This window comes from Scomber japonicus, chromosome 5 (assembly GCF_027409825.1).
Source record: "Scomber japonicus isolate fScoJap1 chromosome 5, fScoJap1.pri, whole genome shotgun sequence".
Classification (NCBI taxonomy): domain Eukaryota; kingdom Metazoa; phylum Chordata; class Actinopteri; order Scombriformes; family Scombridae; genus Scomber; species Scomber japonicus.
Genome location: NC_070582.1, coordinates 7,491,195 through 7,517,836, shown reverse-complemented (window position 1 = coordinate 7,517,836; position 26,642 = coordinate 7,491,195). Strand labels below are relative to the sequence as shown.

Below are 26,642 nucleotides of genomic sequence, written 5' to 3'. Positions count from 1 at the left end.
GTTTAAAAAGGGACCTCTGGATACAGTGGCTGTAGATTCATTGATAGGAAATATGGTTTGTGCTTCGCTTTAAAGTCACACCGGGCAAAACAGAGCAGGGCTGCATCAGAGTCTCACCCTGAAACTTGGCTAAAAGTGACAGTGCAGTTGGAGATTATCCCCATTTTTCTAAGGAATACTGCACTGAAAAAATAGGTTTTCAATATCAAATACTCAACAACTGCGGACTTGAAAGGTGATAAAGTTGGCGGCTTGCTCCATCGTGAAGGTGTAAGTGTGAGTAACTGAACTAACTCAGGTAACGACACTAGTGGAAAGTGGAAGAGGAATGATGCAGGATCAATCGCCTTGAACTTGGGTTGCCATGAGCCTGATAATCAGACTCAATTGTCATTTAGTCAACACAGAAGATAAGGTATTGGTTGCCAGGTGCCATTAGTGTAAAGTGTATGCAAACTGGATTTAAAATCTTAAGTTTTTCTTTATTATATATATATAATAAGATATCTAGGGTAATTTTTCTTGAACCTCAATGTTGCATCACAGAAAAAATTGATTCTCAAGGATAATGTAATGATAATATATGTGTATGTTATGAGCATATACAACTCTATAGTATATAATATAAAAATATTTTTAAAAATACATATAATTATCTCAACTTTGTCTCTGAGCTATCATGTTTTTCTTGTCTGTATTAATCTATTTTTTCCACTTTATGTTTGGATGGGTAGCAAATTCAAAATGTTATGTCGATGAATTTGAGAACAAAAGATGGCACCTTAGTTGTATTAATCTATTTGTTCCACTTTATGTTTGGATGGGTAGCAAATTCAAAATGTTATGTCGATGAATTTGAGAACAAAAGATGGCACCTTAGTTGTATTCATCCATTTGTTCCACTTTATGTTTGTATATTAATTGATGCGGTTTAAGGGTGCTGATAGATGGATTTAGTTTTGAAACAGCAGATAGCTTCATATTTACAATATGGATATCAGAAAGTGGTACAGTATCAATTTTCTTATCAAACTCTTGGCAAGAAGGCGAATGTGTATTTCTGAAATTCCTTTAATCCCTCCTGCAAAGCTCTGACTGGCTAAATTAATTTTCCTGCCAATGAGCACAACATCCAGATCTATTTGAATCAAAGAAAGAAGCATGGGAAGCGATTCTGAGATTGGGAACGAGATAAGTTACCACTGGAATCAAACTATTATGTGAAGCCATGCTGAAAACCACCCAAAAGGAGCAAGCTACAAACTTTTCAGAGGAACTTTTCAAGATTTATAAGAAGAGTTTGATGCTGAAAACAGGTTTTCTATAAAGCATTCCTTCAAGGAGATGAATGGCTAAATGCTACTAAACTTGGATTATTACTTGCTAGCCAGCTATTAGTTACAATGTTGGACAACTCTGAACTAACAGCTGTGCTCATAGTCACTACTTTAATCATACTGTATGGGTAGTTCTTAAATGAAAAGCATCTTTGCATTCTGGTGTGTTGATGAACTGTTTCCTGTGCACATATTCACAGTGTGTTGCTACCACTAAGGTGTGACTCGCCTGATCTGATAGCAACCAACGTGCTATAATTCTCAACTTACAGTTTGGCAAATATTTAGTGAATACTTGGTGAGAAAAGTAAAACTGTGAGCTCTACAGACATACCAAAAAATCACAGACACACCGACACTTTGTTATTTCAACAACATTTTTTGGCCATAGTAAACAAAGTGAGAGGTAGAGAGACGTAAAACCAAACTCAAAAAAAAAAAAAAAAAAAAAATGCTTCTGAAGTACAATGTCATTCTGTTAGAAATGAAAAAATAAAAAGACTCGAAAGCATAACACACAGTCAGGTTCGGTAGTGAAATGTGTGTTTTTGACTTCTGGGCTTGGAGATCCACATTTCCAGAACCCATGGTGAACACGGTGCCTGTGAATGTTATCTGACAAAAGAGTAAGGCTGGTTCAAGTCCCTGCTGCATTTGATTTGACCAGACTCCCAGGGAGCACAGCTTCCCTTTGAGTCAAGGCAGGTGGACGGAGCAGAAGGTAGGAGCGTGGGAAGATTTCAGGTGGGTGATGGGTTTGTTCTTAATGAAACATGGCAGTGGTGGTAGCGGTGGTGGCGGTGAGGTGGCAGAGGGAGGGGGGACGGGATGGGGGGGGGGGGGGGGGGGGGGGTTGTGTGTGAGGGACAAAGCCCTGAGTGCAGGACAACAGTGCATGCTTCTCTTAAACTAGCACATGCTCCATTTATTGATATAAAAAAATCATACACGCTCCGTAACAAAGAATGCGACTCCTGGGCTCCAACAGTTTTGTTGTTTTTTGTACAAAGTCACAAACTCCGGTTTTCTGCAGCCGAAAAATAGTAATCTGAAAGGTTTTCACATTGATCGGTATAAATTATGTTTCCTCCTGCAAAAAAATTCTCCACTGCGGTCCTCAGTTTTGTAAACATTTATATATATATATATATATATATATATATATCGAGAGAGAGAGAGAGACATGACTTTGTGAAAGATAGAGGAAGTGGAAATAGAAATAGCAAATAGATGAACGGTGTTTTAAGAAATAAAAAAACAAAAAAAAAAAAAAAAAAGGGGTCTCCACAGTTTGGACCCTTTCAGGCTGACAGCTGCGAGTAGTCAGTTTATGATCTGTTCACTCTTCTCGGTGCAGTTAGGTGATCTTACACCCCCACCACCACCCGAATCCCACTTTTGTCCAATAAGGGAATTTCCCTTCCTCTAAAAAAAACCCAGAAGTGTTCACTCTGGGTTCACCTGCAGTACCGCTTATGGCCAAACGTTCCCGAGTGCGACACGATAGAGCCGGCGAGATTCGCTGTGTTGCTCAAAAGCTTCCAGTGAAGAGTAGGAAGAAGACGAAGCAGAGAGAGGAGAGTAGAGTTGGCTGGCCGGCGTCAGGGCGAGGGCCTCAACTTCTAGATTCGGCTTACCCGTCTGGTGAGGAGGGGGTGGATAGCTGGTGGTAGACAGGGGGTGTAAGGAGGTGGAAGCGGGCCAGGTTTGATCCCTCGGGTCCTCATGTAGGACAGGAACTGGTCGGGGATTTCGGCTAGTACTTCCTTAGCCAGTCGTGCCATGCTGAGGATGTGGTTTCCTCGCCGGTCGATGTAGTCTCTGAAAGGAACAAACTGAGGAAAAGAGGAGAAGCGAACAAGGAGAGAAGATGATTTTTTTAAAAATATGAGGCAAGAGCAAGTAAAAAAGAAGAGCTGAATGAAAAGGACACAGAGGAAAACGGTGGGTATAGATTAGAAGAGCGAGACAGCGGAGGGTCAAGCACCGTGACCTTTTCTCATTAATCATAAATCCCACATTTCTCCGGAGACGTTCTGCTGAGCGAACAGTCTCACAGCCAGTCAGCCATGTCTGTGGGAATATTTTGTACCTGAACAATGTCCCTCTCGGCGTATCGTCCTTGGGATGAGATCCTCTCCTCGTCCCCGTCCAGCTCGATCATTTCTGAGGAGGGAAGCACATCAGTCACGCTCTGTCAGGAGGCTCGAACCGCCATGTCAAAGCGACTGCGAGCAAACATGACATGCAGTCTGTGTGTACGGCGGTAATCTGCTGAAGCCATTATCGTAGCACTGGGTTACATTTCCTCAGAGTGTTGACAGTGCCAAACGTGGCATGAGTACACAGTATTTGTGTTGCTGAGCGTGAAGGCATCAGGCTGCAAGTTGCACACAACTGTGCACATGAGAGAAACATGCAACAATATGTGTAAGCAGAGCCCGCTATGTGCACCATGGGGACATCATGCAACAGTGCACACTGACTTCATAAATGTGATAATCGCTGAATCCTGTTACTTTGCAGGCTAATTGCTTATTGTGAGTGAACTTGTTTTACAGGGGACTGCTTTGTGAATTGTAAACACGACTGTTTGTTTGCAACAATACATGAAAGAGGTGAAGAATGCGGTCATCGTATATTACAACAAAAAAAAAAGGAAAAAGAAAAGAAACACCATCTCTGGTCCGACTAATGAGAATACCCAGTGGAGGAAGGAGGGGGAAATTAAGGGGAAGTGAATGGAGGAGAGAAGAAAAGAAGAGCTGCACGAGGAAGGGTTGAACCATGTGGGAAGTGAGATAGAGAGCAGAATGAAGGCAAAGGATTACTTCATGCACATAAAGACATGCACACAGACACACATGTGCACGTGATCTTCGCCCAGCTTACCATCGAATTCCGCTGGTCCAACCCCAACTATTATAATTGACATGGGCAGAGACGCAGCCTGTAAAAGGGTGGAAGAAGGCAGAATAGGCACATCAAAGTCTGGGAGGAAACAAGGTTCTTTCTTTTCACCACTTGCTATCTTAAACGCTGCAGGCTGTCAGTGAAATACCCCAGTGAATTACTAACTGTACACTAACAGTTCATAAAAAGGAGGCTCAGTAGCAAAATTCAATGCTTTTGTTAAGACAGACGGGGTTCATCCAATTCCATCTGCCCTCTGCAGCCGGTTTCATAAAGCCTCTCGGCTGGCCAGCTCGGGAGTTTTCTAATTTCATGCATCTACAACTTTGTCTAAATCTCCAAAAGCTTGACAGCTTAAAAATGACTCCCATTTACATCTCCCTATGCCCTGAGCTGCAGCTGAACTGCCGCCCTGCATCGCAATATTGTTTATTAAATATAGTTCAAGTGATGAATGATGAATGAAGGTTTTCTTGGTGTTTCATAACTTCTCGTGGCTATTAGATTGACGCCCCAAATTGCTTGAGATATGAGGGGTATGGATCCTCTGCAGGCTAGTAAATAATTACTCTCAAATCTTACCTTACAATAACATTACATCACATGGGGGCGTCGGGGGAGGAAGGGAGGGTGAGAGGGGGCTGGATGGGCAACTGAGGCTCCAAATATATGAGCTCACCCAAAATGGTTACACACATTTACTATTTATACACAATAAAAGCAGAGTTATTAGAGCTGAACTTAGCAGGATTGGTGGGTGCATGGAGGAGGGTGATCGAGCCCCCTCCCATCCACTGCCCCCTGCCCCTCCCTTCACTCCTCTCATTAGCGAGGATGAAAGAAATGGAGAGAGAAGGTAGCATTAAAGGAGTAAGGCAGTAGCTGGACTGCTTTTACATTCTCCTTTTCATATCCTCTGTTAGTTTATCAGGATCTCCATTAACAGATTAATCATAGCTGCACCTGCAGGGGTCCTTAACTACCTTCCAGTGAATTAAGTGAATGAATGTGGACATGTTGTTGAAGTCTATGATACTGTGCATTCCTTTTGTTAGCTGCTCTTGGAAATGCCTTGGCAACACAAAATCTCCAGTCTTAATGAATGAAGCTTCAGATGTAGATAAGAGTTTTAATGTGATGTGGTAACGTACATTAACTATGGACTCCTTCGTCTGTGCCATATCTGTGATCACGCCATCGGAGATGATGAGCAGGATGAAGTACTGTGAGCCGTCCGTCACTGCTGACGCATACCTGACATGGACAGAGACAAGAGGTCACATTAGTACAAATAAAAAACAGCAACAGGCAGACAGAAAGACACAAACATGAGATTCTGTTAGTGAAAAATAATCCTCCAGCTTTATTTTCTGTTCAGATCGACCTTCTACTTAATATGCTCCTAAAACTCAAACTGTACAGACTGCTACTTTATCATAATTAATCTGAAATTAAGCCACTACCTCTCAGAGATTGATGGAAAAACAATGTTATTATATCAAAATACTAAAGCACAAACTAATAAGATACCATGTAAAATGTGAAAATTAGTATTTTTGGTATTTACAAGACAAATTACACTAATGTGACTTTTTGCGTTTTGGATTTAATCTTTCAAAATGAGTTACATTTATACAACATATATAACAAACAAATATATCTTTTTAAAAAGACAGATGTGAGCTAATAGGAAGTATTGAATACGTCATATGAAATATTTTGGTATTTACAACACAAATAACACTAATGTGATGTAATCCTTCAAAATAAAGTTATTCAAAAGTTACATTTATCTAACACATAAGTATTTTTTAATCTATTTTACAAGAGAGATTTGATCTACTAGGACATATTTAATACATACTGTAATATGGGAATACATTCACAGTCAGTCTACAACATCACATAAAGCACACATAGTCTTAAATAGCTTAGCTCGTTAGTTTCTATATTGACAACCAAATACCTTTATCTTGTTATACTTTTATTGATTCATCTAATGTTTATTTACATGGGGACAAAGCTAATGTTGCTGTGTGTCCTAAGCAAGTCTACAGTGTCCATCACTACTGTAGATGGACCTTTAAAACATATAAGTCAACGATAAAAAATACAGATGGAAATGGGCAAAAAAACAACATAATCATTCAGTTCAATCCAAGTTATGATCGATTTTATTGAATCATCATGTTTAAATGAATGTTTATGATTCTGCCTGTATGTGTTAATGTATGTGTTTATATTTTAACCTGTAAAGTGTGCAGAGACTCAATGCAGAGAGTGGATATTGCACAATACATAAAGTTGAAGTTGAAGTTATTTAAAACAATACTATACATATCTCCTATACATAAGTCTGCATCTATTACATTTATAAGAAACTACTTTGTGTATGATGTGTTGTATGATTTGAACAGACTTGCTGATGATAAACTTTTGAGTCATGTTTGCTTTTTTAACTATAAACTAATACTCACAGCTGTCTTCTACCATATAAAACAGGGTGGAATAATCCAAAGTGATGTCTCAAGACAATATTTTGAGATATATATTTAACAGCTTCCACACAAACAGCCTGACAGTTGGGGAATGTGATTTGACTCGGTGTCACTGTTTGTGTAATGTCTCCCTGGGTTTGAGTCTTGTGTGCTGTGCTTGTTTAAAACGTGCCTTGATGTGAGGTGTGAATGAGAATATACACCAACAGAAACCAACATTATATTATATACAGATGTTAAGCACTGTAAGAGGGAATCTATTCTCATTTCCAGTATATTGAAGGCTGCATCTAAAAATAAAATACATAACAAAGAGCTTTTGAGAAAAAAAAGTACATCCTCAAATTAAGTGGATTTATCATATTGGGCTCTTAGATTGTTTATTTTCTGTGGCTTCATTTTGGATTATTTAAGTTGGTATTTGTGCTTATATGAGACATTCTGGTTTTGAGCTGCCCGTGGGAAGCAGCCTAAGAGTCTGTTCATTCTTGATTAAAAGCTCTGTTTTCGCTGTCTACTTTCCTTCTTTTTTTTTTTTGGAGCAGCCATGTGAAAGAACTTTTCTCAAGCTGAGCTGAGCTGAACACCGCAGACCACTCAGTCATTTATCTCATTCATGGGCTTTCTGTTTCAGAGAAAGCTCTCCACCGCTCCCCTCTCCTCACTTAGCCGCTCGCTCCCTCTCTCTCTCTGTTTCATGCTCCTCAGCTGTCGTACGGTACTTGAGACACAGCATTCAATCATGAGGAAAAAACAACACCGATTTGTTCTTGTTGTTCTTTGTATTTTCTGCCACATTAGTTGGAGGTTATGAATGAATGAGAAGAGGAAATGCAGAGGAGGAAAATGAAACAGAAACTAAGACCATCTGTCTCTCCACAGTAAATCATCTGTTGAGTGTTTGATATTTTACCAGTGGGTTAAAAATCAGAAAGCATCATATTTCTGTCATGTGTGGGCTTTCTCATTCTCAGAGAAAACTTTCCACTGCTGTCTCTCTGTGATTCGCTTGTTCTTTCAACTCGCTCAACCACCCTCTCTCTCTCTCTCTCTCTGCCTAACAAAGCCTTACTTTTAAAACCATCAAACAAAAAGAGATGTCCTCCTCTTGTCTCTCTTGTGGCAGTTTGGGACAGCTCTGATGTCCACATGTGTTCATGATATGCAGTCGCAGAGCCTTGAAGCCTCGCTCTGCAGTAGCTGCTCGCTGCTCGCTTGTTTATTCAAAGTTTATTAATACCAAATGTGTCCAAATTGTACCAAATTTGACAGTGCACTCCCACGGGTCCTCAGCAATACACCTGCCAAGCGTGAAGCCAATTGGATAAACAGTTTTCAAGATACGCAAAGGACATACATACATGCAGACTGATTGATGTATAGACAGAGATTCCTTCCTTTAAAGTTTGATGCTCTGCAGAAGTGAGCATTGAACAATGCATGCAGCTATTCTTAGGCTAAGTGGGTGGAAGGCATTCGGAGAGATGGGGTTTGAAAGCCGATGATGAAAAGTGAGAAAAAGTGCTTGTTACAGTCAATGTAGGGGATCATGAGACAAGATCTGGCAATAGGGAGCGTCAGGTGGGAGAACTGTGTTGTACAACAAAACAGTACAATACTTTTATACCGGTGTTCATTTGTGTAAATTGGGCTGCTGACAGCTTCTGGGAGTATCTAGCAGAGGTATATATCATTTGTTTTAAATTGTTGAAAAAGTGCATCTAAAACTTTATGCTCCAATTAAACATACAAGTGCACCGAAGAGCCTGTATGTACATTATTCAAGTTTAGGTCTTTTGTAGTCTTCCTCGTCTTTATAGGGATGTGTTTGCTATTTATTTGTGAACTTGGTGGCAGTATGGCAGTTATTGTAATTCACAGCAATGTTTCTTCAAGGATTTTCATTTTTTTTCCCTTCCTGGGTGCCTGATCTTGCACCTCAAGGCAACCCATTATTCATCAGGCAGGCTGGTGGTCACCTTCCAAAGGACTGTCACGTCCAAAAAACACCACAGGAAGTATTGATTCCTCCTTAGGTGATGGAGCTATTAGCACATTTATTTCTAATCCCCCTTTCTTTAGTTCACCGATTTCTTTACAGCAGCCCACGCACATGGAGAGGGACTTTCACCAAATCTAGTTTATTTGACAGTATGCAGTGTGTAATTTCTACACTGTAACTTTCATGGTGCCATTGTGCTCGGTGTACATGTGTGTCAGCCTACACTTTCCACGTCTTTGACTGTGATTATAGAGAACCTACCTGGCCACATGGTTAATAACAGGGGAGAAGTGGGTGGGTCCGTAGAGACGCACAGATTTGAGGCTCTGGTAATAGGCTTCCATCACCCCCTCGATACCGTTGCAGTACGGGTTTTGTGGATTACCGTTCTGCATGAAAAGAGAAAAAGAAAAAGCTGTTAACAGATAAGGAATCGCATTCTGTGTCTGTTTCACAAATTGTGCCACTGCAACTCCTCATTCAGTGTTTAAATATTTAGGAAATGTAGATATTTCATAGGCACAAAGGTCCTTTGGTGCTTTAAATTCATGCTGGCCCATTTTGCAGCTGCATTAAGAATATATGGGGGAAGCTTGGAGGAAAAAGTTTATTTTATCAGTGCACTCCAAAATGAAACTATTCCTCATGTTTACTATAATCCCCATGTTAATAGAATCAGGGACAACATCTGCATCGGAGTCTCTTGACAGCTTCTGCTTCACAAGTCATATATTTTGTTGCTGTGTGATTGCACTGAAAATAAAAAAAAGAAAGTCTTTGTGGTTTTATTCCAAAAGCTGACACGTTCTTCTTATAAAATGAGGCAAAATAAGACAAATAATAGTCTGATCTGTTTGTTGTGTATAAGGTTAGAGCTGAGATGATTAGTCAATTAATTAATTAGTTGATCAACAGACAATTTATAAGGGTCATCAATCAGGAAATTGTTTGTTTCAACCACATTTTTGAGCAAAATTGACAAAAATGAGCTGCGTTCAGGTTTTCGAATATGGGGATTTGCTGTGATTTAACTCTTATCACTATTTTTTGACATATTACAGGCAAATTAATTAATAAAGAAGAATATTATGTTATTATTTTCACATTCTGATATATGCTTGCTGGTCTGCTCTATCCTCAGCCACTTAATTGCTCGAGGTGTTCACTACGCCACAGTTATTTTACAAACACAGCAGTGCAGTGTGTCACCTTTATTGATTTTCATGTCACCCAGCTAATATTTAGAAAAATGTGTTAAATATATTCAAGGGCAGTTAGAATATCTTGCTTACATTACAATCTCTGTGGTGCACGATCACATTTAATACCATGCATCAAAGTTAAAAATACACTGCAGTATATTTTGATATTCAGAGACAGTGTAGCTAAAAGGAATAATAATCTGGCCACCCTGAAGGAAAACAAACACAGCATTTGTAGATTTTATATCCCTTTATGGGAAAAAGACTAGAATAGAATAATATTTGAGTCTAAAACAAGCATGTTTTGGCTGCAAACTGCGGGGTTAATAGGATTACATGCAAACTCAGAGACTTCAAAAATGACCACCTCAGGGCTAAGACATCAATAATACTCCAATATTATAAGAGGCACCGGAGGCTTGCAGTCCCTTAAGGATGTACAATCCAATCTAACTATATTACAGAGATTTTAGGAAATTTTGACACTTTAATTCATCTGTTGTAGCATGTCAGTAAAGAATACCCCGAGGCGAGCGATTTCTCATCTTTAACATTGCATGAAGAATGGATAAGAATGGAAGAAGAAGAAGAAGAAGAAGAAGAAGAAGAATAGATGATTGGAAATTCATTGTGGTGACACAGCATGTCTGTACCAGGAGGTTACAAGAGGGTGAAACATGATGATAATGACTTTGTTTAAAAGGAGCTCATCTACCTGATCTCTATCGTTTAATATTCTTGCATTATTATAAGCTGAAAAAAAGTTGTAAATTATTTTTTGTAACTCTGTAGCACCCCCCCCCCCCCCCACATCCTTTTGTAAAAAAAATGTAATATTGATGTTTGGTTGAATGGGTTTAAGATACCAAGAAGAAAGCTCACGAAAAAGAAAACACTACATTATTTAAGCTACCCATATGTTTTGGGCTTTCTAATTATCTCAGTGTGAAACCATCCTGGAAAAAAAGCGCTTGGTTGCCCATGAGTATGAACATTGCACATGAGACTCCTTTTGTTTTGCAAATGGAGCTTGTATAATTACGCGGGTTTCAGGAGTGGCCTCCTCCCACTGCGGCTACACAGCTGTAGCCTTCCTCTTTAAGAGCTGACTAAGTTAAATCCTTAATGCTTAGATTAATGCATATGTGCCTTATCTCAGAGTTTTGGTGCCTCGGGGGAGGCTGTTACCCAAGGCTGAGCAGCTGTAATGGCTATAAATGCCTCTGGAGCAACATCTGGAAGTGACAGTAGACCACGGAGAAGATTATGGACGGCTGAGAAGTGGTCAGAATATCTAGAGCCTCAGAGTGCTTGACATTGGCGGACCAGTAAGGATGAACAGATGGATGGAGGGATCGTTGATAGTGTAGTATGGGAGACAGATAATCCAGATTATTCCTCCTTAAATGATGCGATGTGATATCCAGTGACTGACATATCTTGATTATCCTTAGTATAAGAAATTAAGCCATAGTTGAAATGATTGACACCGTCTTTCTCACTCTGGTGTGACTGTGGCAGATAAACTAAAGAAAACCAAATTTTGTGAGTTTTCACAGCCAACAACTAAACAGCTCATTTGGCTGTGTGTGAGTGCCTTGGCTGTATAGTTGTTGTTTTTTTTGGTTTTTTTTACACATCCTCGTTCAACTCAGACACTAATAAACAGTTGCCTGAAATTAGTCATCAGTGTCTAAAAGGTGGAAGAGATGTAGGATTTGCGTATTTGCTCTACATAGACGTATATAAGTGGGTGGTTGGATGTTTGGATGATGCAGTGACGGGATAAAGCCGTCTCCTCACCAGGGCAAACTCGTGTGAGACCCGGCCGTCAGGGGGAAGCTTGGCGCCAAAGCCCAGCGCAGGAAACATCTTGTCGCTGTCGTAGTCTTGGATGATCTCTCCGACCGCCCGCAGCGCCATGGCGTAGTCATTCAGCTGGTACGGACTCATGTAATGCAGCGAGGTGGGCTGGGACGGGTTGCCTGGGACCCCGAATGGTTGAACACAATAAAAAACACATCAGCATCAAACTGTAATTAGGCCTGCTCCCCCTGGGCTGTGAGTCATATTAAAATGAAAAAAAAGGAGGAAAAAAAGGAGGGGAGTGGGCGAAGGGAGGTTAAAACACAGATCAGAGTTTTAGTTACACAAGCAATTCTCCGAGGCACAACTGCACTGGAGGCTAAATAATCTCACTGGTTGCCTCAAACCTTCGAGGGAAGTGTGAGGAACCGCAGTTTTTTTCTAACTAAGTGAGCCACGGCTGCAATTTAACTGCAACACTAATAAGGTGATGAGCTACAGAGACCTGCTGACCCTCCGCATCTCGAAGGCCACGGCCATGAATAAATAAAGCAAGTACGTATTTATGCCGTTATTCAGAAATGATGAAGGGTTGTCTTCTTTATCTAAACCTTGTTGTCAACACTGAGCAGTTTCCTTCTTTCCTTCCTTCCTTCCTTCCTTCCTTCCCTCCTTCTCTCTTTCTTTCCTTACTTCCTCCATCCCCCTTTCTTCCTTCCTTCTGTCCAACCTTCTTTTCTCCCTCCCCTTCCTTCTTTCCTCTGTCCTTCCTTCCTTCCTTCCTTCCTTCCTTCCTCCCTCCCTCCCTTCCTTCTTCCTCCCTTCCATTCATACTTTCTTCTTCCTTCCTTCCTTCCTTCCATCTATCTGTCCTTCCCCCTTCTTCTCTCTTTCCTTCCTTCCTTCCTTCCTCCATCCCCCTTTCTTCCTTCCTTCTGTCCACCCTTCTTTTCTCCCCCCCTTCCTTCCTTCCTTCCGTCCTTCCTTCCTTCCTTCCTTCCTCCCTCCCTCCCTCCCTTCCTTCTTCCTCCCTTCCATTCATCTTTCCTTCTTCCTCCCTCCCTTCCTTCCTTCTTCCTTCCTTCCTTCTTCCTCCCTTCCATCCATCCTTCCTTCCTTCCTTCCTTCTTTCTCCCTTCCATCCTTCCTTCCTTCCTTCTTCCTTTCTTTCCTTCCTTCCTCTTTTCCTTCCTTAAGGATAAGACAGGTGTTATTCTATATTTTTCTTTGCCATGAAAAGACCGACAATATCTTCCTGCCCTCCCCTGCCATGTATCTAAACCTTGTTGTCAACACTGAGCAGTTTGATAATTAAAAATATAACCAAAGAATGATAATAATAGTTTTAAAAAGGTCTCGTTTTTATAGTCATGTCTTCTATAGTCATTTATTTTTGGGATCAACAGAGAAATCAGAACAGACAAAAATAAATACATCAAAGTAAATGTTAAAAAAACTGTAACCATTAAAAGACATTAAAAGGAACCTCCCTTCCTTCTTTCCTTCATCCATCCCCCTCCCCCCTCCCTTCCTTCCTTCCTTCCTTCCTTCCTCCCTCCTTCTCTCTTTCCTTCCTTCTTTCCTCCATCCCCCTTCCTTCCTTCCTTCTGTCCTTCCTCCCTCCTTCTCTCTTTCTTTCCTTCCTTCCTTCCATCTGTCCTTCCTCCCTCCTTGTCTCTTTCTTTCCTTCCTCTCTTTCCTCCCTTCCTCCATCCCCCTTTCCTCTGTCCTTCCTTCCTGTTTTCCTCCCTTCCTCCATCCCCCTTTCCTCTGTCCTTCCTTCCTGTTTTCCTTCCTTCCTCCCTTCCTTCCTTCCTTCCTTCCTTCCTTCCTTCCTTCCATCCTTCTTCCTCCCTTCCATCCATCCTTCCTTCCTTCCTTCTTCCTCCCTTCCATCCTTCCTTCTTCCTTCCTTCTTCCTTCCTTCCTTCCTTCCTCCTTTCCTTCCTTAAGGATAAGACAGATGTTATTCTATATTTTTCTTTGCCATGAAAAGACCGACAATGTCTCCCTAACCTCCCCTGCCATGTATGAGGCTCTCGGACCAAGCACCAGAAATATTTTAGAGGAGGTTACAAATCTTGTTTCTTTTTTAAATTGCTCAGTTGTTTCCTAAAACATCTGGGCGCTGTAGATATTAGCAAAGATCATTCAAATGGGAGTAAATTGTGCATTTGTTGGGAACTATTTTCACCTGCGGATTAATACACATTTGGTTGTGTGGTGAGTATTTACAGCACAGGACAGCAATAAGGAAAAACATACAATATTGCCAGCTTTATCTTTGAATATGCAATCATTTCACAACTTTTTAGGAAACTTTAGCATGGGCCCCATTAATTATAATGTGCATAATATCAAAACTATTCTCACAGATGTAAACATTAGAAACTGTTTTGATGGCAGTAAAGAAAACGACCAATTTCTCCTGCAACATAAAAATGTCTCCAAAACTGAATTATATTTATTAACCTACTGAGCAGTTTCTTACTAAAATGAGAACATCCATCATCTGTGACAGCGTCTACTGAGCAGAAATGTGCATTTTTGCTCTTTTGTCATTTAAATTGTTGCCACTAACACATATACAGCAGTTTATTGGTGGGGCTTCATAAACCTGGACTACAAGGAGACAACATGTTTAATTGGAAATACAAATTTGAAAAAGTGGGTGTAATAATGACTTTCTCTGTCTACCCCGAGGCATAATCTGTACAAATTGTGGTTAATATAGAAGATCAAACTGAGTTATGGAGTTAATAAGAGGATCTTAAAATAACTGTCCAAATTTAAGCTGCTCTGCCTTAGTTTTTAAATAATTTTTTTTTAAATATAGCTCAAAAAAATGGGGTGAAGTGTCATCTGATTGAGTAAATCTTGAAAATTATAGATAAGGAATCCGTTAAGGGTTCACATCAAATAAAGATCTGACAGTTAGCTGCCAAACTTTTATCTGTTTGATACATATAAGAGCTTTGGCCCGATAAGAGCGAAGCTTTAAAACACTTACCATTTGATGCTGTGAAATCAATTGCCACTGTGAAATTAATCTGAGTCCTGCAAGAGAAAATAAATCATGTAAGGGGTAACGTGCAATCATCAATCATGCTAGATTATACCACAGCATGTTTCAAAGCATGCAGCAGCGAGCAATTAAGCAGCGGGTTATCGGCAGCTGTCTGTCTTAATATACGAGCTGAGAGATAAACACAGTGCAGTAATCCTCTCGGCTGACTCTCTGATACATCCATACGTCTCTATATAGTATGGATTTAACAATGAGGGTTATGTTCATGTGTTAAACTCAGCAGATTCACACGCTGCCATTTTTTTTTGAACTTACCCTCCTCTGATGTAGTCCAGGAAGGAGAGCTCAGTGTCCACCAGACAGGACAGGAGGGTGACCTGCCAGAAAGAAGAGTTGATAATCAGTGTTAACTTTAATATCGTCTGTTAAGCTTCGTGTCGTCCTCCTCGTCTGTTTTGACTGTTCCTTCTTTCCTCCTTTCCTTCTTTCCTTCCTCCATCCCCCTTCCTTCCTACTCCTTCTCTCTTTCTTTCCTTCCTTCCTTCCTCCCTCCTTCTCTCTTTCTTTCCTTCCTTCTTTCCTTCCTTCCTTCCATCTGTTCTTCCTCCCTCCTTCTCTCTTTCTTCCTTTCCTTCCTTCCTTCTGTCCACCCTTCTTTTCTCCCTCCTTTCCTTCTTTCCTCCCTTCTTTCTTTCCTTCCTCCACCCCCTTCCTTCCTTCTTTCCTTCTTCCTCCCTTCCTTCCTTCCTTCCTTCCTTCCTTCCTTCCATCCTTCCTTCCTTCCTTCCTTCTTCCTCCCTTACATCCTTCCTTCCTTCCTTCCTTCCATCCTTCTTCCTCCCTTCCATCCATCCTTCCTCCCTTACACAGTTCACGCTGGTTAAGACGGGCTTATTGCACGTCTCCATCATGCTTATCTATATTTCATGTTTGTTGCATTACTGTATTACATTACTTTGACCTGGCTAATTGTTCATTAGTGAGCTATAATACAGTTTCTTTTCTGCCCTCTGTACAAAGTAATTTGCTACATGCTTGAAATAATGAGCGACATGAATAAATGAACTTGAAATTAAATTCCTCGCAGCCAGTTTCTCTCAATGATGAACAACAATTACAAACTAATTACTAATTACTGTAAATTACTTACATACTCTTACAATACAAGCTCATCAAATGCATGCATGGCAGATAGATAGATAGATAGATAGATAGATAGATAGATAGATAGATAGATAGATAGATAGATAGATAGATAGATAGATAGATAGATAGATAGATAGATAGATAGATAGATAGATAGATAGATAGATAGATAGATAGAAAGATAGATAGATAGATAGATAGATAGATAGATAGATAGGCATGTATAATGTGTATCTTTTAAAACAGCCATATTCATTAAAGCGTTAAAAGTTACATTTATTAGCTATATATTACAAATCTTTTCATTTTACCAGCTAAATTTCATATTTATAAAAGCAAAATCCACTCAAGGTAAAGCTGGTCAAAGCTAGTGTCATATTGCAACTATCTACATGTGCATACACATTGTCAGGGTACTTAACAAAATTAATGTTTGTAATACTTTTCCACAGAACACTTCATTTCCAGCTGAGGTGAAAGACCTGACCAAGCGGATCAGGACAGTTTTTGTTTTTGTTTTCACAGTTTAATCTAAAGGCTGTATAAAATATGAATTCCTTTATGTAACTCCTCATAGCTCAGTTTGTTTTTCTACTTTTAATACAAACGGAAAGATGAATATGAATGATATTTTATATGTTATGTCAGTAAAGGAAGCTACAAGCCAGCTGCCTTTTTCTATTTTTAATTCTTTTTTAAAACATTTTTTCTATTCAGTGTGAATTGCAAGTGGAAAATAAAAAAACAGATGCCCAGGTACAGTATAGGGATGCTCAAAGCTCAGAGTTGATGGTGTAAAATATGCAACTAATCTTCTTACAAAGTTGTCATGAGGTCTTAATCTTAGTGTAGAGGACAACAAGTCAGAGGTAAAGCAGAGTAGCTGGCATGGTGAGTATTTGTCAAAGGGAATTTGTCATCTACCTCACATCACAGTCACCTCATACTGGGGTCAAATACAGCACCACAGGTTTAGAATAGCCCTTCAGTTTCATACAGTACTGAACAAGCAGCAAAGTGCAGCCGTGGCGTCACAATAGGAAAAAAGCATCAATGAGCAGTGAAAACCGAACAAACTTGATATTGACTCACCGTTCCTGAGTTTAGGTACTTTTTCTTCTTCTTTCCTTTCTTCTTTGGATTTAAAACCTGTGGAGAGAAAAAAAACTGAGCCTGAATCCACATTGTTGAAATCCTGACTCATGTCTTTTTTTTTCTTGGTCCCATTAAACCTTCAAATAAATGCCTTTTTTTAAAAATAAATAAATACAATGCAGAATTTCACCCAATTTATTTGAAAGAATAGCCTTTTCTTTCTTTCATTCTTTTATTACTCTCGAGATTCTCTTATTTTATTCTACAAATGATTAGAAAGCACAAAAACCCTTTGAAATGTGCTTAAGCCAATACATCATTGGATTCTTAGTTAAGGAGATAGTACGACTGTTTTTACCCATAGCCTTAATTAAGTTTTATCTCGCTCTGATAAAGAAACCCACACTGTCCTTCAAAACATCCCGACAGAGAACTCTTATTTAAACTTGCCTGAAGTCAGTCTCAGATGTGTTAAGATCAGCATTTTTTTTTTTTTGTCAAATACAAACTTCATCAAGGTTTTTTTTTCATCAAGCACGATGTTGAGATTCCGTTACGTCACATGTGCGGACAGCGAACTACCCAGCTCTTCAAAGTGATTCAAGTTGTGCCTCATAAGCACCTTTTACTGACTCTTGACCTTCAGTGATTTATGTCTTGGCTCCCACACAGCCGGTGAGGAAGTTAATGGACCGGTCAGTGAACTGCACCGAGCATTAGAGGAAGGTCTGTCTTTTGAGGAACTGCTGCTGTCTTTATATCGTATATATTGTGCATTACTGTGTATTTCATCTGAGGGGTAATTCATCACCAGAGTTAATGTCAGCATGTTGTGGTGGAAGTGTGATGACTTGAATCGAAATATATATATATATTTTTTTTACATTTTTAAATTATTATGCAAGTCTTACAAATCAATAAAAAAACAGCTGAACAAGGATAGAGTGGTGATGCATTCCCAATAGGAAGGAAAAGCACTCAAATTGGATAAAAGTAACCTTGAGGAATGTTCTTGAAAATGCTGGTCGTGCTTTGCCTATAAATACATTTTAAATGAAGTGGTGCATTTTTTTTTGTTTGTCTGAGTCTGAGTGTGTCTATATTTTAAATGTTGATCCAAAACAGACAGAGCAGAATCTTATTTTTATCTCTGATGTGGTACATATATTAAAGGTCACCTGAGAATTATGTTTACACTGAACTACGATGATGATAGAATCGTACACCAGCTGAGCAACGTTTTTTGAACATATGGCACCGGCGTATACGAGATGAAAGATGCACATTTACTCCCTCAGATTTATGAGATTTGAGTAAAATCTGGTCATAATTCAAATGATCTTAGTTCACTGGTTTAAAGACACAGACAAGAGACTCTTTAACCCTCCTGTTGTCCTCGAGTCAAGGAAGGAAGGAAAGGGAGGAAGAAGGGATGATGGAAGGGAGGAAGAAGGAAGGAAAGGGGGAAGGGAGGAAGGAAGGAGGAAGGAAAGGAGGGAGAAAAGAAGGAAAGGAAGGAGGAAGGAAGAAGGAAGGAAAGGAGAGAGGAAAGAAGTAAAGGAAGGAGGAAGGAAGAAGGAAGGAAAGGAGAGAGGAAAGAAGGAAAGGAAGGAAGAAGGAAGGAAAGGAGGGAGGAAGGAAGAAAAGAAGGAAAGAAGGAGGGAGGGAGGAAGGACAGACGGAAAGGTTAGGATTAATATAATTGTTTTGTGATATTTAAGTAAACAAACTAACTAACTTCTCTTAATCCAGCTTGATCAGTCTTACATTTTGCCTTCATTCCTTAATCAGTGGTTATTTCTTCCTGCTCTCATCACCTCCGTCACCTCTGATTTGCCACGCTGTCATTCATTTCATTCACTATTCTTTCATCACTGAACTCAGAGTTCCTTCTAAATGAGTCTAATCTCACAAACATCTCTCTCTCTCTCTCTCTCTCTCTCTCTCTTTCTCTTTGTTGCTAACCTCAATAAACATTGTGATTCACTTCATATTGATCTCTTTGAATTGACTGAACTGCTGCTACTGAGAGAAAAACCTCAGCTCTTCCCCTGAGAGCGGCTCTGAAGTTATCTGTTGTTGTAAAAACACTGTACCAAAAAAAAATGCAGTACTAGAGTGTTATTTTGTGTTATAATGATATTTCTAGATAAATATTTCTGCGTCGTGTATGTGGGCGTTCTGTCATGTAATTTATGTGTTGCCCTTTGCAGACTGATAGGTCATTATTGTGTTCCCAGCGCTCTGAATCACAGCTGTATTATGGACCAATTTTAAGGCATTATTGACTCGACCTCATTTCAAATTTGCAAGCACATAGTTTAACATGTAATTTAAGGGTTAAAGTTTGATTTGGACTGGCAATGTTTAATATTAGGGGAGGTGGCAAGGCTTAAGTCAAAGTGTAAAAGTACAAATGTGTGTGTTTGTGTGTGAATGTGAAGAATATCACCTCATAGACGTGGAACTGTGACTGGCTTCTGGACATTTCTCTGTAGCTGGTGCTGAACTCTCCGATAAAGTCGTGACTGTAAAAACAAAACACACAAAGTTACATTTCTCCTCCATTGGAAAAAATCCTATATCAACTATATCAACTTTACTCTTTATTACAGGGTATCTGTACATTTAATGGCTTTTAAGACTTAAATACCTCTTTGAAGACCGTGTATTCAGACATTTTCTTCTAAACACATTAAATAGGTCATAAATGTATTTCTAAAAAAAGGTGTAAAAAGCATTTCAACCATTCAGATTTGAATTGTGGAGCTAGGCTTCACACACTGTGTTTCAACATTTCTGTGTTCAGGACTTAGTGGGAGGGTCTGAAAATTAGCATAAACCCGCCTCTGCTGCTGTAGAGGTATAAATACATTCAGCGCACTCTACTACTACTATAGTCTACAGTTAGCCAGTTAGCTGAGTTAGCCGCCGTGTTAGCCGCCGAGCTAGCAGCCGAGTTAGCAGCCCAGCTAGTAGTCGAGTTAGCAGCCGAGCTAGCAGCTGAGTTAGCAGCAGAAAGCTCTTAGACCTAGCGTTCATGTTTCTGGTAGACGTGGTGACTTTGATTGACAGGTGACACTTGGTAGGGGGCGGGGTTTCAGCGGACTCGGGGGCCACACCCACAGCGTTTGGTAGCAGAGAAAGAGGCTGATTTTTACACAACTTTAAAGCCTAATTTCATATATTTGGTGATTTTTTTTAATCATTCAAATTTGTCAGGGTGGTTAACAACACACTTTTCTGTGGTATGTCAAACTCTGAACACATATTTATTCTTACTTTACACGAACTTTATGGAAAAAATAATACCATTGCTGCCTCAAAAGTATACGAAAAATTAGACTACTGCTCATTCACTCTGCCCCCAGCTTGACTTGAATTTAAAAAAGTAAGACACTTTAAGACTTTTTAAGGATCCGCAGGGACCCTTGTATTATGATAAGTATCTCTTTAGTGAAGCAGTTTTAGAAAAAGCAAAGAATCACCGTAAAAAAAATGGTATTTAATCCACTTTTATTCATGTGACATTCACATTGTCTTCTTCTAAGTTCAGGACAAATCAAGGAGTATCACTAACAAGCTACTCAGTAACCGGAGGAGTAGGCGTACCAACCAATTTCATAATTTCATGGAGATAATCAGTACAGTTGGAAATAGGGTCAGAAATTAATGGGAGCTCAGGGCAAAATGCCCTTGAAATGTCAAAAACTGCCTTGTGAAATTAATAATGAAAGGGAGGGGAGGAGGGCGGGGGGGGGGCAAACTGAGCTACAGTTACACTGAAATCACTCGCTTCAAAAGATAAACAACATATTTATTCCCCGCCTGACTCGATGAAGTTATCTGTCAGGAGACCGTTCAGGCAGCATTAATAGTTAATGTATAAAGCAGGAGGGGGGGGCGGGGGTTGTCATCAGAGGGGATGTACAATGATTTTTTTTTTTTTTTACTGTAACTGTATCGACAGTGAAAAACAAAAAGGGTACATGAGGACAAACATTTTTTGGAGTGTGATCTGTAACCATATTCCCAAACGTCCTAACCTACTTTGCACATATGCTGTTATATTTTTTGGGCACTTGTTTATTTTTTAGGAAGTCTTAACTCCACCAGAAATGAAAAAGAGAGAGAGAGAAAAGAGAGCTTATTTTGTGAGTGCAGATTTATTTGTGAATTCATACAAAAGTTTTATAACTAAAAAGAAACTTTACTGTATGTTGGCTTAATAAATAGTTTGGTCACCACAATATATCAATATATAGCTGATAGATGATTATTAGCCGACAGTAAAAGTGAAGAAGGATCAATGATTGGTTTGATCATTTTAATCTTTGATTGTGGATGTGAGATCACTGCTTTAGCCTTCATCACTGTGTGTTTTGTTATCTTTAGGAGGTCCATTGCTCTTCTTCTGTCTTGGCTTATATCCAAATCAGGTAGTAGCTCAGAGTCTTTGGTGTGGAGACCCTAATAAAGTGTCAAGAAGATCCTTCATGACCTGAGGCTCTGGTTTTGGGGTTGCATGACCAGTGTAACATGTGCATATACATATTCAGTGGTTTTCTTCAATTGGGTAAAATCATATATGATGATACGTTTGGCTAATCATAGAATGTTTCTTTGTCTTAAAAACACTATAAAAAGAGGTTAGTTTGACTTTGCATATAGTGAGACAGAGGGATGCTTATTAATCAATGGTCAGTCAGTCTCTGTTAGGGCTGGGCAATATGTGGATATTATATCGATATCGTGATGTGAGACTATGTATTGTCTTAGAATTTGGATATTGTAATATCGTGATATGGCAGAAGTGTTGTCTTGTCCTGGTTTTAAAGGCTGCATAACAGTAAAATGATTGTTCTAGCTGTTCTATGATTTCCTTTTAACTCACTTTGTCATTATTACTATTATTACTTTATTATCCAAATTACTGATGATTATTTATCAAAAAATCTCAATGTGTCAATATTTTTTGAAAGCACCGATAGTCATCCCTACAGTATTGTTGCGATATTGATATCGAGGTATTTGGTCAAACATATTGTGATATTTGATTGTATCTATATCGCCCAGCTCTAGCGTCTGTGCTTCCTTTCTTGTGTCTGTGTCCAGTGTTTTAGCAGCAATTCCACGACAATACATCGACTCTGCTCAAAGGCCTCGTTGCAAATATATATGGGTTTACTTTCACAGCATGGTGTCAATAAAACTGTGATACAGTGTAAGTGGATGGAGCATCATAAGATACAATGCACTTTAACACAAGAGAGAGAAAGTAGTTAATTTACCCTCCATCTCTGTCCCAGTCGTATACCTCCACCTTAATGCTCCTGTTGGGAGAGAGAGAGAGAGAGAGAGAGAGAGAGAGAGAGAGAGAGAGAGAGAGAGAGAGAGAGAGAGAGAGAGAGAGAGAGAGGAGGAAGGAGGGAAGGGAAAGAGGGAGGGAGGGAGGAGAGACACAAATTCCATTAAAAAACCAATTAGCACCAGTGATTTACAGTCTTTCTGCTTAAAAGGCTAACAACTCGTCTGTGGAAAACCCAGAGTCCAAAGTAGACCAGACGACGAATAAAAACCACAGAGAGAGGAGTAAAAGGAAGATTATGTTGTTGTGTGTGTTTTTTTTAAAGGGTTGATATCAGTGCAGCCTGGTGTAACACAAGGAAATAAGGATTAAAATTGAACAAAGATAATAAAGAGTAAGAAGTAAGAAGCTCCTGGATAATCTGACTCCCTGTTTATTTGCCTTTTTCAGCACTCAGTGGTCTGTTTCTGAGCTTTCAGTAAAATCCAGGTTGTCCAGCGCTGATTACAGCTGGATGTGAACGCTATGAACAAGGAAATAAACTCAAATTAAGCTCCTTTAGGGGCCCTGATGCAAAACTTTGTTGTTGGGCCTTAAATGACCCCCACTATATATGTTAGTGCTCTAGAGTTGAAATGATTATTTGATTAACCCTTAAAGAGGCAGGAGTGGAAAATGAGATGTTAATTATTATTATTTTATTTACTATGATGTCACTAAGCATCTCATTTGCACCTAAGTAAACATTTCCACTAATAATTTTTAAAAATATTTTGTATATTTTGGATTTTATTTTGACACGTTGCCCCATTTTAAGATATAAAAAGTGTATATATGCATGTATCTACTGGTGCACGTTGACTGTTTAAGGATTAATCAAGTAGTCGATTGAAAGGAAATGAATTGTCAATGTGTTTCATAATGGATTAGTCATTTAAATCAGAAATCAGGAACAGATAAGTCATTTTTATAAAGCAAAAATGCCTTTAAAATGTAAAAATGGTAAAAATGTACTCGTACTGTACCAGCTTCTCAAATATGAATACTAGTTTTCCATAATCTGAATATGTCACCTTGGGCATCAAAGAATAAGATTTTTTAAATTACATTATATACACTGAACAATCAATTAATTATTAAAGAAAAATAATTATCAGACCCTGGCCTGAATTCTCCATATATTATCCACAGCCAATTTGATGTGCTGGGGGGCACCAACGTGAAAAATGGAGGAAAAAATGGAAGGAATTTCTTAACCTTCATGTCGTCCTCCTGGATCAAATTGACCCTGTCTGTTTTGACTGTTCCTTCTTTCCTCCCTTCCTCTTTTCCTTCCTCCCTCCTTCCTTCCTTCCTTCCATCCCCCTTTCTTCCTTCCTTCTGTCCTTCCTTCCTCCCTCCTTCCTTCCTTCCTTCCTCCTTCCTTCCTTCCTTCCTTCTTCCATCCCCCTTTCTTCCTTCCTCCCTCCTTCTTTCCTTCCCTCCTTCCTTCCTTCCTTCCTTCCTTCCTTCCTTCATTCCTGCCTTCCTCTTTTCCTCCCTCCACCCTACCTTCCTTCCTTGCTACCTTCCTTCTTTCCTCCGTCCTTCCTTCTTTCCTTTCCTCCCTTCCTCCCTTCCTCCCTCCCTCCTCCCTTTCTTCCTTCTGTCTGTCCTTCCTCCCTCCCTCCTTCTGTCTTTCTTTCTTTCCTTCCTTCCTTCCCTCCTTCCTTCCTTCCTTCCTTCCTTCCTCCATCCTTCCTTCTCTCCTTTCCTCCCTCCCTCTCTTCCTTCTGTCTGTCCTTCCTCCCTCCCTCCTTCTGTCTGTCCTTCCTCCCTCCCTCCTTCTGTCTTTCTTTCCTTCCTTCCTTCCTTCCTTCCTTCCTTCCTTCCTTCCTTCCTTCCTCCCTCCCTTCCTTCCTTCCTTCCTTCCTTCCTTCCTCCCTCCCTCCCTCCCTCCCTCCCTCCCTCCCTCCCTCCCTTCCTCCCTCCTTTCCTTCCTTCTTTCTTTCTCCCTTCCCTCCTTGAATCGAGGACAACAGGATGGTTAATTTTGATTGATTTATGAAGCACGATGGTCTAGACCTGCCCTATGTGAAAAGTATCTTGAGATAACTTTTGCTTATTAACAAGAATATGAATAATAAGAAAAGAAAAAAGAAAAAAAAAATGGTATGCTGTTGTGTATGTGAACAGGCGATATGTTTGGTATTTACACGTAAAGCTGCCACAGAATATTATTAAAGCGCCAAATCTGACTGAAACTGAACTCTTAAAGACACAAATGCATTTTACAAGTTTTTATCTTGTGTCTCTATATTCCTTTTTTTCATGCTATCTCTCATTATACATCACATACATATCCAATATTTACATATCCAAATCCTTTCTTTTTTCTCTTCCTGTAAAACCAAATCTAATGGTGGTTGTTTGGAGTCACCGTCTAATCCTCGCTGTCACACACACACACACACCAAATCACACCGGAGCTCATTAGAGCGTGGGTCGAAGAGGCAAGTGGAGCGATATCATGGACCAGACGTGTGTGTGTGTGTGGATAAAAACATTGTTTGAAGCCTAATTTATTTATTTATACCTTCTAGCTGCTATCTAACAATGTGGGCGAGGTATAATGCAAACAAACAGTTTCACATTTGTGTTCATATTAAAATCAGGCCCACTTTGGAAAAATCAAATCCTCCAGCTACTCGATCAAATCCCTTTTAAAATGAAACTACAACTGAGACATTTTTCACATTAGAGAAGTTAAAATTGGTCTAACTGCAGTTTTATTGAGACTCTTATCACACTTTTTGACCTTTACAGTAAAATATTGTTTCTTTTTTAAGAAATATGTTTATTGATTTTCAATGTAGAGAAAAATGAAGAAAAAAAAGAAGAACACAGCACATCAAGCATTACAACGATATTTCATGGTCATAAAATGAGTATCTACTATAGACAAAATATAAAAGTAGAAAAAAAATAAATAAATAATAATAATAGAATAGAATAAATGGAATAATAAGAAATAATAGAATAAAATAAATAGGTCGGTAGACATATACAGTACAAGATCATACTCTTGTTTGCACTATGAGGCTGTGTACAATAGTCAGTGTCTATGGGCTCACATTTTTAAGGTAATTCAGTACTGGGTCCCATGTTTTATCAAACGTATCCCCTCTATCTTCATTGTAGAATCTCAGTCTCTCCAGATGTAAAGTGTTTGACTACAGTAAAATATTGTTGATATTCTTGATTCAGTTTACCTGTAAAATGTTTGTGTTTGTGGGACTCCTTACTTATTTCTATTCTGTGAAGTATTATTTTACCATTTTAACAGTTATTAAGAGTGAAACTTATGAAGACATTTAAGTTGAGGCCGTGTTACAGAGTTAACAATATTTTTTTTTTAACTTTTAATTCCTTATTGTTATTTATTTATTTTTATGTATATTCTTTTTGGAAAATAGTTTATAAGGACAGAAATAGATCACTGCTCCTAATGTTTGCAGTAGTCATACAATGCAATAAAATTAAATTCTGCAGATGTAAAAAAAAAAATGTCTCTGGGTGCTGTGGTCTTAGCCCCGGATCTTCTCAACTCCTAAATCCACCCCTGCGACTGAGACATTTTTCATATTAGAGAAGTTAAAATTGGTTTAAGTGCATTTTTCTTTTTGACCTCTACAGTAAAATATTGTTGATTCTTGTTGATATTGTTGATTCAGCTTACCTGTAAAGTATTATTTGACCAGTTTAACAGTAAAATGTTTGTGTTCATGCATGGATGGGACTCCTTATTGTCTCTTACTGTACCTGTCATAATCTCCGTTGCAAAGCGCCCTGACAGGGATTTTAAAAGCCTGCCACACCGGATCCAGAGTATTCTTCACCACCTCTGTTTTGTGGCAGATGGTATACCTGTGAGACATAAAGTGAAAAGCTGTTAACAGATGATAAATAAGGTATAAAACAAAACCCTAAGAGCACCCTCTCTGTTTGTTATTAAGTATTTTATGAAGCTGGTTATCTGGGCTTAAATGACCACTTCCTGTTTCTTTTCTATGTGGCACCAAGTCTGGCTCTTTGTTGCTGCAGCGTATACTGCTGTTATAGCCCGCAGCGCAACATTTAGGCTGCAGCAGTAAATACCCAGCTGCACAAAAAGAGAATGTGTTAAGTGCGAGAAGCTGAAGTCGACTTGAATAAAAGCATCTGCGGGGCGAAGAGACTGCGATCTCTTCTGCTCACAGTTTTCACTTATCTCCATCTCATCCCTCTCTTCCCGTCAACTCTGTCCTATTATCTCTGCTCATCCCTCC

At 39.3% G+C, this 26,642-nt stretch overlaps 1 protein-coding gene across 1 annotated transcript in view; it reads right to left on the bottom strand.

Annotated features, from left to right (window-relative positions):
* Positions 1–2,959: 2,959 nt before the first annotated feature.
* The window catches only part of LOC128358411 (copine-8-like), an 80,939-nt gene continuing 57,256 nt past the window's right edge, over positions 2,960–26,642 (bottom strand). Inside the window, exons 10-21 of the mRNA XM_053318670.1 lie at positions 26,137–26,241; positions 22,319–22,360; positions 19,480–19,555; positions 17,025–17,081; positions 15,102–15,163; positions 14,769–14,815; positions 11,756–11,937; positions 9,012–9,139; positions 5,402–5,504; positions 4,230–4,287; positions 3,430–3,503; positions 2,960–3,172 (exon numbers count right to left, since the gene is read on the bottom strand). Coding sequence (XP_053174645.1) covers positions 2,960–3,172; positions 3,430–3,503; positions 4,230–4,287; positions 5,402–5,504; positions 9,012–9,139; positions 11,756–11,937; positions 14,769–14,815; positions 15,102–15,163; positions 17,025–17,081; positions 19,480–19,555; positions 22,319–22,360; positions 26,137–26,241 — 1,147 coding nt within the window. The remainder of the gene's footprint in view (positions 3,173–3,429; positions 3,504–4,229; positions 4,288–5,401; positions 5,505–9,011; positions 9,140–11,755; positions 11,938–14,768; positions 14,816–15,101; positions 15,164–17,024; positions 17,082–19,479; positions 19,556–22,318; positions 22,361–26,136; positions 26,242–26,642) is intronic.